Source organism: Acyrthosiphon pisum, chromosome A2 (genome assembly GCF_005508785.2).
Source record: "Acyrthosiphon pisum isolate AL4f chromosome A2, pea_aphid_22Mar2018_4r6ur, whole genome shotgun sequence".
In the NCBI taxonomy this organism is placed as follows: Eukaryota; Metazoa; Arthropoda; class Insecta; order Hemiptera; family Aphididae; genus Acyrthosiphon; species Acyrthosiphon pisum.
The window spans coordinates 42,825,925-42,840,615 of NC_042495.1; the positions used below are offsets into that span (position 1 = coordinate 42,825,925).

At 29.0% G+C, this 14,691-nt stretch overlaps 2 protein-coding genes across 2 annotated transcripts in view; both read left to right on the forward strand.

Moving 5' to 3' along the window:
* LOC100570929 overlaps positions 1–3,848 on the forward strand; it is a 15,013-nt gene extending 11,165 nt beyond the window's left edge. Inside the window, exons 6-7 of the mRNA XM_029490249.1 lie at positions 643–732; positions 3,708–3,848. Of these exons, the coding sequence (XP_029346109.1) occupies positions 643–732; positions 3,708–3,770 (153 nt within the window). The 3' untranslated portion in view covers positions 3,771–3,848. The remainder of the gene's footprint in view (positions 1–642; positions 733–3,707) is intronic.
* A 4,001-nt stretch (positions 3,849–7,849) lies between these two features.
* The window catches only part of LOC100161968 (organic cation transporter protein), a 13,517-nt gene continuing 6,675 nt past the window's right edge, over positions 7,850–14,691 (forward strand). Inside the window, exons 1-4 of the mRNA XM_001944950.5 lie at positions 7,850–8,145; positions 12,704–12,928; positions 13,083–13,311; positions 13,379–13,482. Coding sequence (XP_001944985.1) covers positions 12,786–12,928; positions 13,083–13,311; positions 13,379–13,482 — 476 coding nt within the window. The 5' untranslated portion in view covers positions 7,850–8,145; positions 12,704–12,785. The remainder of the gene's footprint in view (positions 8,146–12,703; positions 12,929–13,082; positions 13,312–13,378; positions 13,483–14,691) is intronic.

The following is a 14,691-nucleotide window of genomic DNA, read 5'->3' on the forward strand; positions in this document are numbered from 1 at the left end:
CAGTGATATTTTATCATTGAATTCAAATTTAATACTATCCATTATACAGTGACCCACTTGTAACGTACTGTACACCAGAGCGACATCCACTTACCCACTTTTTTATTTTATTGTTACTAGTTAGTACTTAGTCGTCAGTATAAAATGTTACTATCATAAGCATAAGTAACCCATTTTTTTGAGAGATAACAATAACTAAATAATTAATACATATGTAGAGGGATACTTCAATATATATTACCTATTAGGTACTATATGAAGGCCCAAAACTAGCCCATACCCGGTCTGACAGCGGCACGCTAATGGCAAGGGGTGGGTAAATGGCCCAACCTGCACCTCCAAATGATGTCACTGATTTAATTATGTTTTTTTATTAAAATATATAGTATTAACCAATATAAATCACTCGATCATATTATAATTTCACGTTATCTATAAAAATGAATATTATTTTGTAAGTTTACAAATTAGGTAATAAATTACAAATACCTACATTGCCTATTAATATAATTTTCGTTATCAAAACGAATTACGGTTTAGTACATATTTATGAATTTTTGATTAAAGAATATTGATTATAATAATTATATAAACATTTGCTGGAGTTTGTTAATTAATATAAACATTAATATTTGTTTATAGGTTTATTTGTTTTTGAATGAGCTGAATGCTACAGAAGTAAATATATCAGCGAATGATTGCTACGACGTTAATAAAAAATTTTTATACTCTGTAAGTATTACAACAAAATTCCACAGTTATCATTGACTAAATAAATTCATAAACCATAACTTAATCTTATGTGTAATGTCAATAGTTTAATATTTTAAGGCCAAAGTTCATAGTTCATAGTTCAATACATTAAAATAAAATCAATATAAATAAATAATAAAATACAAAATTTGTTTTAAAATGTATATTTGTCTTACTTTGACAACTTTGCCTTTAGCGTTACATAAAATATATAAGTTAAAACATCTAATAATTAAAAAGCTGACTTGATAAATTTACAATTAATACACATTTCTATATAGTTGAATAAGAATAACAGCTAATATAATATATTTTACTATTTTAATGAGCCGAACTTATTTACGCATGTCAACGTTTCTATATTAATTGTTATTTCTATAAAAAGTGCAAAAGTGCAAAAGTGCAAAAGTGCAAAAGTGCAAAAGTGCAAAATTCCTTATAAAATAATTTTATTGACAAATATTAAATTATTTTACCTATATTATAGGTACTAATTTTTATTGGCATTGCATTTATAATAAACTGTACATAATTTAAAATCGATGATATTATAATGCTTTAATACCTAGGTCGATTGTGTAGGAAGTAGAGTGGTAGAGTAGTAGAGTATATTATAATTATTTTACATTTTTACTCATCTGCAGACTGCAGGTACCAGTGGCGTATTTACCGTGGGGGGGATATGGGGGATAGATCCCCTTGACCTTTTTTTTTGTAAAGTTAAGTTTACACATTTTCTGTATTTTTCAATATGATACTACTTTTAAGTTTTAAGTAGGTATATCTGAAAAACATATACCTCTATTGTGGTATGGTATAATGTATTTTTGAATTTTCTGCGAATTATTTTTCATGCATGAGTGTTTATAATAAGCCCGATAAATGGTCGGTAAATAAAACAAAATTACCATGAAGACTGTAGATTTACCATAGGGCATGGGTTTATTTTTAGTGACTGAAAACATTGTATTCACCTCTGGGTTACATGGTTTAGATGTTTGTGATAAACAGGTTTATCCAAATATTCATGAACTCTTGAAAATATTTTGTACTTTGCCTGTATCAACTGCTATACAACTGAACGATGTTTTTAAAATAATATTGAATAATAACTATAAATTAAATAGTAATTATAATACACTTTGTTTATTATAACCGACTTAGCCACTATTAGGGCCTTAGGGTCTTAGAGTTTTACAATCATAGTTTAAACCTCGGTTCAGGGACTGGAACCTTACCGAAACCGTTATTTAAATTAATTTTAATACCGGAACCCTTATTTAAATTAATTTGAAAAACAGAACCTTACCGGAACCGATACTTTTACTTGACACATTTTTTTACATAAGTAAAAAACCAAATCATGTAACAATTTTTTTTTTTTTTAAGAACTTAAACCTAAATATTAGTTTTTCTGGGAACCGAATAGGAATCGGAACCGTAAAAATTACCAAGGTTCCAGTCCCTGCCTCAGTTACGCTTAACCAACTGATTTTACTAGTCGAATTCCGCGGTTTAACATTAATTTATCTATTGTAATACGGACCCTTAATGTGTTGGCTTTATTTGCATGTCACTGATCAATACAATAATCAAGCCAGATAAGGTTATCGATGAACTGAGCATCCAAAAAAATAGAAAACGGGATTTTGTATTATAAAGCTATTTTTTTATTTATCGTATTAAACACGGGATTTTCGTTAGTATGAATTTATAATAAATGCTATTAGGTACTATACAATTTGTGTTAATTCTTATTTCACCTTGATCCACACTAATCTCAACAAGTTAGGGGATTTTATTATTATTTTATTATTATATTCGTATTTATTGAGTGTACCTATTATTATATATTTCAACATTTCAATACCCCCCCCCCCCCCCCCCCCCAATCAAAATTCCTAAATACGTCACTGGCAGGTACCTATATAAATTATCTACTTTAAAGTTTAAAGTGATTTAATATTATAATAGGTATTTATAAAGTATTAAAGCGCCCGGTGCCGATGTCATTTTGTCCTCAAAAATACACTCTGCGAGAATAACGATACCGCCTTGTAGAACCAACCAAATTTCAGAATTTTTTTTTTTTAATTGCTAGAAGGATATATTCTACAGCCCAAATCGATCTCTGTTTTTCAATATTTTATTCTCAAACGTTAAAATATGTCTAAAAAAATACAAGATAAAAAGCATTTTTTACAAATTTTTAAATACAATTATCTATATATATAAGAATCTAACTTGATTTTGGAGACAAAGGAAACCGGGTTTGTTTGTTTATTTATTATTGTTATTATTATTATTAATTATTTATTTATTTGTTTGCACTTGCATTTTTCCATTTGAAATATATATTAATTATTATTCATCAAACAAATAATTTATTATTACATATTTTTCTACCTTATCTCTATTCTATAATAAAAATAATAAATTTTACCACTCCAGTAGTTGAATTCAAAATGTAGGATATATCATTTTTAGAAATTAGCAATAACAATAACTACAATATGTAATTATATTATATTATTTGTATAGCCAAAAAATAGTCTTATGTTTTTAAATTAAATTATAAAAAAATAATTTCTTCCGGAAAAAGGTCGGGCAGCTAGTTTGAAATAAAATACAAAATCCGAGATCGTTGCGGACTGTAGGAAGTCTTCTTCTTTGAGATAAAAAATACGAGTAGTCATCAAAATCCGACAATCCTACAAAGTTTGAGAGTTATTCCCGTAAAGTATTTTTTTTCGATATAATACACCCTATCAACCCCCCCCCCCCTAAATAGCTGTCGGGTAGTAGATTAGTGGAAAAGTCTTATAATTGAGGTGGCAAGTAAAATATAAAATTTAATTTTCAAATTTTATAGAATTGTGGAAAATTTGAAAAACTGGCACCAGGACCCATAATTGAGAAACTTTAGAAAAATAATTTTTTTTGTTCTTACCCAGGTGTCTAGTTCTATTGTTGGGTTCATCGTACTGGTTGTATCTTTTTTGTGTAATCGATTCTAAAGTAAGTATTACATGTACATTTTAATATTTATTACAATGTTATAACAATATTTTTTTTACATATTTTTTTACATCAACAACTGCTGACGATATAATTATACAATTATTTGCATTTATATTTATGTACCCAGATATATAAGTTACAATAGTTACATTATAAGCAGGTGAAGTTTTTTTTTATTAATAAATATAAATTATTATCATTGAGTATATTATTTTTATTTTATTTTATTTTTAGAATATATACGGGCTGAGCCCTTTATTACAGCTACAAGTGAAATAACGGGTGTATACAGCATACACAATGAATTATAAAAAAAGAAGAGAAAACAATTTAAAAAAAAACACATAAATTATAACAATTCTAAAGTTTATTATAGAAAAATATAGAGTATTAATAAAAACGATAACAGTTTACCAATGATAAATAACAAAAAGCTAACTTATGAAATTGAAGTGGTTAAATAAGAAAAGTGGGGTTCATATTGGTATAATAATACAATATAATATACTCAAAAATTAACTTCACTAATGAAGCACCACAATCTCAAGACCTTCGAATTTCGATATCATTCCTTCATGTTTCTCAAAAACCCACCCTGGATTCACTCAATAGTCACCAAAGTGAATCTATCAGAATAAAAAGAAGATTCTACAAATAGTAAAACCTACGAGCAACACTATCTTAAAATTGTACACAGTTTATCTGGATAAAAAATGTACCTTCACAGATGACAGATGCTTCAAAAAGTCTAGCGGGAGTCGCCAGTCGGAGCTTCGGTAATCTGGAATAATATAAAACTTATATATAAGCTACCTAATACAACTTCAATTTTTACTGCATGCGGAACCATACGTTCATACGCAATCCTCAAAGGTATACAATAAGTTGTAGACTCAAATATTTCAAAAGCAACAATTTTCTCAGATTCTCTTAGTGCGATTAAAAATGCGTACAACATTAACGAGATGAATGCGCAGGTACGACATTTGTTACGAGATGGCTGATAAGGAAGCATAAGATGCAATTTCAAACCCTTCAGCAACAGCAGTTCAACTCGTAACGAAACAAGATGTAATATCCTTAATGAAACTTTATTGTACTAATATGTGGCAGATAAACTGGAAGTCCATTTACACAAAACTCCATGAAATTAAAAAGATGATTTAATATAATATATGGACACATCCTACAGACCTTCCAAGAAAGTTCGAAGTCATCCTAACTATATAGACTTCGGATCGGGCACACGCAAATCACTCATAGTCATCTATAATGAGTAAAAATGACACCCAAAAATATGCACCTGTCTTACAATTAAACACATAATAACGGAATGTCGTTCATACTCTGAACCAAGATTGATCGCAAAACTTCAAAACACCTTTCAGATACTCTCGGCCACAACAGATCCTCACTAGTAGCCACCATCGAATTTCTCATAAAAGAAAACCTTCAAAACAAACTATAAAAACTTTTAAAAAAACTTCTATAAATATGTACACACGTTTGTTTTAATACCATTAGAATTAAGTTAACTCGATGTAAATAATACTTGAATCCCAATGACCTATGTCGCCGAGGGTATATTATTAATATATAGAATAAAAAATTAAAATTATATTAGTAATAATAATAGTCATTACTTATTACCTATATTTGTTTAGCTAAAGATGGCTAACCGAAATCACTATTTGTCGAGGTCCTTTTAAGCATAAACATATTTTATAGTCTGACATTATGACCTTAGTAATTTTCTTGTTATAGATTAATTAAAAGGACATTTTTAGTTAGTTACCTATATACTATATAGTATCAATATATTATGTTATTATAAAATTAGTTTAAAACTAATAACATTTTTTTCTGATTGATAAAATAAAATTAGATCGATTATTATTGTAAAAATTGACTGAGTATAAAAAGTACTAAATGTAATATTACGCATATTTTTTAAATTATTTTTTTAAATATCCTTAAAGATTATCCGTAGGTATGCATTGCATTATAATATTATATCCTTAGTAGGTATAAAAGGTATATCGATACATTTTAATAACTCTGTTCATTCAAATTTTAATTTAGATATATTGACATTCAGAAAAAAAAGGTGAGCAAGTGGGCGTCGCTCTGCTATTATTACCTACGTCAATATTTTTAGATTAGTATTCTGCTATGAAATTAAATGGATAGTTGATATAGATTATAGATAGGTACGGATGAACGTTTGTTGATAAAAATGATAACATAAGAATAAAAAAATTATAGAATAATATAAAATATTAGAATTATATGTAAATAAGGTTATGTTGTAACTTACATATTTTATCAACAAGAAAAATTTTTTAAAAAAGGTAATAGGTACATTACGAAATACTTGGTGTCAGCATCGTAAAAATAATTGATTTGTATAATATAGTATAATGTATATGTAGGTAGGTATACAGGGTGATTCATTATATCATCATAACGTTTTAAGTCACTCTTCATATCAGAAAACACTAATGTTTTTCAACATATTTCTTTTACATGATTTTTAGTCGTTATAACTTATAAAAAAAATTATAATTTTTTAACATTTTTATCCATTTAATCGTTTTAATTTTTGATTGTTTTATTCTTTTCAATGGCCACATACATTTTTATATACCGAAGTACTCTAAACAATATTCTGGTTTGGAATAAGGAATTAAAAATGCAAGTTGTCAATTTATCATTAAAAAGAGCAAACAATTTAATAAATTATTAAGGTAAAAATAGTATACAATTTTTTTGTATTATTATGATGGGTCTAATATTATAGTAGACAGATTTACGAGTATATTAATATTACTATGAGGTTTTTGGTGCAACATTATATAATTATATGCTCCTTATAATACCTATGTTATAACTTCTGCAATTCGCGTCTTTGCAGCGCTGTATTGATATAAAATATTTTTTAAATTGTTATCTTTATGTTTGTATCCCATCGTCAATGGATGTTGTACACGTATGCAATACAATTACGGAAACGTTGAAAACCAGTAGAAGCCGCTGGTCTGCGGCGCGAGTGAGAAATTGAAAGATAGAGAGTGACAGAAAGTCTGTCAACAAAGAATACGATTGGGCCGGCTTTTACGATATTACACTAAACAGCACGTCCGATCGAAAAAACACGTGGGAGCCGTGGCTTGTGGCACGCTATTTGTTAATCGTACCAGTGGATTGGCGGCGACGTAGGCGTATGTGTATAATAGTATAATACACACTATTCACAATACACTCGATGTAGCAGAATTTAAATTGTATAGTAAATAGTAGACAGTAGTAGTATTTATAATATTAAATACGTGGTGGTGTGCGTGTTTATCAGAGCTAGTGCATATGAAGTGATTATTTAATCACCAAACGTCGATAAATGTATACGTGCTTTCAAAAATGTATATTTTTATGCATGATTTTACAATTTTGAATATTTACACATTTTTGAAATATAATTTTATTTTGTACAATTTTTTACCACCATAATATTGATTAGTTAAAAGTACTGTTTTAAAAGACGTTTTAGTCTAGCAAATAGTATAATATACAGTGCACCAATATTTCGCCGCTCGTCTAATATGTCTGATAAATTATGTTGATAACAGTTATCATAATTATACGTAATACGCATCTACTAGTTGTTCAATTTTCTTATTTTATCTATAAAAATTCTCAGAAAAATATGCTACTACTTCGGAGTATGAAATCAAACGTGCACACATATATAATAATATGTGATAATTTAAAATAGTAATGTTCTCGGATTGACGGAGAAACGATGATAATATCGATTAACGACAAAAACATAAGATTCATAAAAAATCAGTTGTAACGGATGGTTTGGAAATCGACCTAGTCGAAAAATAATGACCACTGACCACTGTTACTCATCAAAGAATCGCTCTGTATAATAATATAATATTATAATATCGCGAGCGCGTCGCGCACGTAAATATAGACGCAGGAGCAGCAGATGTGTTAAATCGCGCGACTGTGTCGTAGAGGCCACGGCGGCGCCGGTAGGTACATATAAAAGCCACACAGTAGTAGGCCATGCCATTCATCGTAGTGCGCGCGACCGCGTACGGTTCACGGCCGTTTTTCCGTTTTAATCGATTTGCACTATAAGCATAATAATAATAACAATCACAATAACAATAATATAATCATCACGAATTATTAATATCGTATACGATATCGATTTATTATTATTATTTTCATTTGTAATAATATAACGTTTGTGCGGTTTTCTTTTCATCTCCTTTTTCCGACTACGACGACGTTTCTTGCCGCCAGATTTCGCCGAAACGAGACACCGGCTCCTCGATCGCTGCTGCGCAGCAGTCGTTGGTAACTATTACCTATATTATTATTATTTTATACAATATGTAATTATTCACGAAATCGTAAATCACTATAATTCACTCGTCACAACAGTTGTGATTACCTTCAACAATATAATATAGTAGTAATAATATAATAACCAACAATCAACCGTGTGACGAAAAGTTTGCTATAGTAATTGTATGGAGCGCGTGCGCCGACGTCCGTTGCCGTTATAATATTATTGATCGACGGCGCCCGGTTGTCGTTCAAAAATAAATTCGCATGTGCTCGGCGTCGAGCCGCGTGTTAAGAGGCCGTCGCCCGTCAGTGCAATATTTGAATTCAGCTCTCTCTAACCCCGCATGCAACACAGACAAAACACGTTTACGCGAAATAATTTTTTTCACGATTTTGAGTAATCGCTGAGAGTAATTTATTATTGTGTGTAGAACCGAATATCCCATTACAAAAATCATAGAGAACAATATTTTTGAGGGTACCTAATTGACATCAATTTGTTAAATAATGTAAATTTTCTTTTTCTTTTTAAATTCGGCTACAAAGTCTAATACTTAATAATGAAATATAAAACCGATACCATGTCAAACCCTCAAAAATAGTATTCCCTTTAATTTGTGTAATAGGTGATTTTACTCTAAGATAACTCAAGAACCATAAAAAACGATTTTTACGTGATTTCGTTTTATCTATGTCGCGCGTGGGTCTGAGAGAGAAAACCAATATTGCGCTGAAATCCTCTTAACAATAATTGAATAATATAGTATTATTTAGTAGGTATAGGTACTTATCATCTCTTGTATCTGTACGCCTCAACAAGATAAGGGGTAAAGGGGGTTCTCATTTAATAAACAGAAGTTTGTATCTCCACAGGACACTCCTTATGTATACTATATACCTACTATAAAAAATCTCAATAATTTTAATATAAATTAAATAAATTTTTGAAAATTCTAACAATCAGATCTCTTGTATATCTATATTATTGAAGAAAAAAGGGGGTGATCGTGTTTGGTGAATCACTCTGTATAATATAATAGATATATCGTGTACATATAATACATTATACAATATATAATAAATGTATACAGGATGTAAGATATATTATGCCGCCGAGACTCGAGACGTTGACCGGTGTACGCATATTAGTGTGTTTTAATGGTGACAAACTGACTAACTTCAATAAAATTGAGTCACAAATATTGATCACCCAGTTGTAGCAACAATAGAATTCACTTTATTATTTTGAAGTTGAAAACTTCTTTTTTAATGTAATTTAGTTGGGTTTTTTTCAGAAAATGACGATGATCGAATTATACCTGGGTTTTTACCTATACTTGTTTTAACTTTAACCCTTATAAAGTTTTAAGGTTAGATACTAAACAACAATAAGTAGGTACTGTTACGTTTATAAACTTTAATATAAAATGATGTTTAGTTATAGAAGGTACATTGATATATAATATAATATATTAATATATCAGTATGTTAATTAATTGGAAAGTCAGTAGCTCCAATAAATAATAATTCTATAGATAATTTCTATTATATTTACGTATAATACAGATATTGTAATGCAGTTCTTTTTCAATGCAATAGTTATGTGACTATAATAGCCTCATTATTAACTTAGTCTAAAAAAGTTAAGTAATCTAGTAATACGACTTCACACATTTTTTAATTATAGCTCTGATTTCATTACAAAGATTATAAAATTTACTTGTGCATACCTAGCAGTTCTTGCAGGTGGTTATATTGAACAATATTAAAAACAAATAATAAATAATACATATAATTTTAACGAGTAATGTGTTATTCTTTATTAATTATTACTTTTTACCTATTAGATTTGTATTAGTTATGCTTATGACTTATCAAAGTGTGAAAACCATATGTGGTTATATAAATAAAATTTTACAAATTATACCAATTTTAAAATTGTTTTTCTCCATATTATAAACAAGCAATCTCTCCTAATGGCTATTTTAAAAAAGTTTCGTTTTTAAAAATTAAAATTTATAGAGATCTATGCACGCGCAGGACAAGAGTTACCAACCCCATACACTATACAGTCAGGGATGAATTGTGAGAAAGAGCTTTTAGAGATTTATCATTTTAGAAACGTTTATCGTATAAATATATTTACATAAGATAAGGTATTTTTATTATGTTTAATTTTGGTAGGTATTTTTCTACTGGTATTTGGAATTAAATTCATGGGTTTTACCTCTAAATCGATTATCTGTAAAAAATTTAAGCTATGTCTACAATTTAAATTAGCCTTCTGGTAATTTATTATTTGTACATACCTTTTTTTCCGTAAAAAATAACGAACGTGTGGGAACTGATTACTACTTTACTGCCACCCGGTCCCGTATCGTTTATTCACCAACTTAAAACATGCTATAATTTTATATACGCGTACCAAGTTAATATTTTATGACTTGCACGCACATATCTGTTTTTAATTTTTTTTTGAAATGGTAATTATATTAAATAAGAAAGACAATTATTATATAATTAGTAGGTATTTCATTTTAAATAATTATACTTTGAGAAAGTACCTAAAATACTATATCCAAGCACTTTTTCACAAGTATTTAAAATATGTATTTGAGTAGGTGCTTAAAAAGTATTTGAATACTTTTACTCAAGTACTTACTGTGAATACATTTCTGTAGAAGGTTTTTTATTTACGTTTCTAGTGTTTCTACACGTTCATCTTAATTTTTAAACCTAAATATAAACTGAATGTGACACTGGCGTTTTTTACTGACGTTTTTTATTATTATTTTTACAGCTACAACCGTGGTGTATACTTGTATTTTTAATAGGGTAATAGGAATACGAAGTTACAACAACGAGCGCTGATTATTAGGTCTATACAGGCGCCAGCCCACTATGAGCAGCAATAGTTATCTTTGTATACGGACGTTTAAACGTTTGTCAAAGCGCAACGGTCAACATCTTACAATGTCATAGTATTATTTCAACAATATAAATATTTGTGTTGTTTCATTCCGTATTTAATACGTAGACGGCGTAGGTATTACGATTAATTGTATTATCTGGCCAAAAGACCTTCAGCCGTGTTATAAATTGTACTTTTGGCACTGTACTAGTCTATAGTCTATATTTTATCATATTTTAAACTTAATGTAGCCAGTGTAGGTATAGAGTAATAATAACCTAACCTAACCATATTTACTGAAAATTATCATAAGATCAATTTTATATCACTCGCATTATACATATCATATACTTGTATTTTTTACATATTATATGCATTAGCATGTGAAAAATTAATGGCATTATTACTATTATTATATAATTATTGTACCTGTAGTATAATATACAAGTTAATAATATTTATTATGAGATAAATTTCTTGTTCTGTATACATTATTACCTACTTGAAAGGTACTTACCTACTTGCTTAACTCTAAAAAAATAACTAAGATATGGTTTAAAACTTAAAAGCAAATATATAAAAAGTGTGATATTGAGTAAATAAGTTTGAAAAATATCTTCCTTTTTTACTTATACGTGGAAACACACACATTGAAGTTGGGCAGTTTGATTTCGTAGTAAGTTATATCAATCGCTATAGGTATTTAGTGCATTATACAAAATACATAATATAGGTACCTAGGTGTAGCTACTTGTGATTTGGATTAACTTTTATAATATGCACTTATGCAATATACAGATATGTATCATAAATGCACATAATATCTATACTCTGTTCAGCGAAAGAGCACGTCGATTTTGCGCATCCCTCCGCGTCGCCATGCTATCGAAACACGTTGCGTGGGAGAACCAGTTTTCGTCTGTGCGCGGCGCGGTCTCTCGCTGAACAGAGTATAGCCAAATATCATGATAATATATATTATGTGGAAGATCTACCATTTATGGCTAAGGATAAGGCATAAGTAGACCGCTCAGATCAATTTGAATAATAATAATAATAATAATCAAAATCCAAATAATGATCAATTTAACTTTTTAATACTCACATTATATACATGAACAATTACTCTCCGATCAGCAAACTCCGATAAGATGTTTCGACAAAAATGTAAAAAATTTGTATAAATTTAAAAAAGTTGCATCTGTTTATTTGATCTTTCAAGAAGTACCTATTATGGCGACGTGAGACGTCTATATCCGTTTTTAAAATTTCTTATATTGTTTATAATGTTTAATAATAGACATAATAATTAATTTTTGATGATTGTGATTGTGCATTTGAGATGGAAGTACTAAAATAAAAATGATACAAGAAGTTAAATCTTAACATAGATTATTTAATATTATTATAAATAGGTACCCATATCTACTAATATTGAAGTAGGCCTAATAAGCTAATCTGCAATGTATTTAGTTTGACATAATATAAAGATACGGATTGTTAATCCTTTTTTATAACAAGAATTTAATATATTATGTTTGTTCAGCTTTAGCTTAAGTATTGACGACCAATGTAAACACTTGTATAATTTTATTAATGATTCAGTACGTTGTCTATATCTAAATGTGAATGAACATATTTTATTAATTTTAGTAAAGAACTGAACCACTTCATACAGCATTTACAAGAACACAAAGACTACAGTTGGTTGGATAGTAATTTTGGATAAATTAAAATGACTTTCGACGACCTATTGTACAAAATCGGCGATTTTGGGAAGTACCAGAAAAGAATTTACTTCTTCCTGTGTCTACCCGCGATATCGTGTGCTTTGCATAAGCTGTCCGGGGTCTTTATCCTGGCCAAAACTGATTACAGGTATATACAGTTTCAACGACGTATAACGTGTCTCCTATATATATATATATATATATATATTATATTATAATATAATATACGATTATTAATGCTATTTACATTATACTTTATTATATACCTATACGATTTCTAATGCTATTTTTCCGTTGAATAGATGTCAATTACCCGGTGAACCCGACAATGCTTCGTATGATTTGCCACCCAACATCATGAACATGTCATATCCATTCGATTATAAGTTGGACCATTTTTCTTCGTGTAAGATGTATGACACGAATTTCACTGATGCCTACTACTCGTCCAATATAACGGCGAACAAAAGCATAGACTGCCACCGTTGGATATACGACCGGCACGACTTCCAAAACACCGCAGTGATGGAGGTGAATTTTTAAGTGATCATATTTTTTTTTTACAACACTGTCTAAAGTGGTCAAATTTCTCGCTTAGTTCAACTTAGTGTGTGACAGAGCTTGGTACAAAGGCACGGCGGACTCTATGCTCATGGTCGGTGTGATGTTGGGATCGATAATATTTGGATACTTGTCGGACCGGTGAGTTATTCTATAATCTAGTTATCTAGGTATCCATCTATATTTTATTATGAAATTAATGAACGTCGCACTCGTAATCTTGAAAACTACCCATCCGATTCACTTGCAATTCAACATAGATATACAGCCAAATCTGGGGTAGGTCAGTATCTACATGAGAATCACCCATTGATAGTTGATACCTCCCGGGCTCAGCATTTACAAAAAATATTAAAGATAACTATATACTTGTACATATATTTATGTACCATAATCTGTATAGTATGATACTATGCAATTTAAATGTGCATTTTTTTTAGATTTAGATTACGTACTATGTGGTCGAGTGGTATTATAACTTGAATTCTAATGTACTTTTAGATTCTGAGTGGAACGATGAATGTATTGATTTTACAATGATGTGTGTTTTTTTTTTATTTTATTTTTTTATTTTTTTTTGTGTCTGTGTACACGATAAGTAGTCGAAATAATGCTTCGATTTTCAACTTCAGTATCTTGTTCAATTGGAAAGTGAATATCGTTGGTGCGTTGGGGAGGTCAAAATTTAAAATTCCCAGTAATTTTCAAAAGCGCCAAGAAAAACCAAAGAAAAATTAAGGAAAAACGGGAATTTTTACGCAAAATCGATTTTTCACAAAATTGAATTTGGTTTTTGGTGTAACTTTAAAAAAAATGACTGTAGATACATGAAATTTTGATTGAATGTTTATATTAGCATTTTCTATACACCATAACATTTTCAAAATATTTTGACTTATTTTGAGCTCTTTACGGACATTGTCAGTTTTCATTTTTTTTTAGTTTTTTTTCTAAAAATATCAATAAAATTTTATTTGTTGATTAAAAAAGTTTGAAAATTTAATAGAAGGCTCCAAGTATATTGTTTCAAAGGCAGATGAAAAATATTAAAAATCCTTAGTCACAGTTTTTTTTTTAAAAGCATTTAAAGTTCAAAAATTGAAAAAATATGGAAAAATCACGAAAATTAACAAATTATTTTGAGTTAAGAATTCGTAAAAATTTTTCTTTTTAAATCTAAGATTTTAAAATGTAATACAAGATTCCTTATAGGATAATCTACCTTTATCAAAAAAAAAATGTCTATAAGAAACTCAAATTAAATTTTTATGAGCGTTTGAAATTCATATTTTTACAACATTTGGTATTTACAACGATTTCTTACGTAACGATTTTCTTATTTTGTTGTAA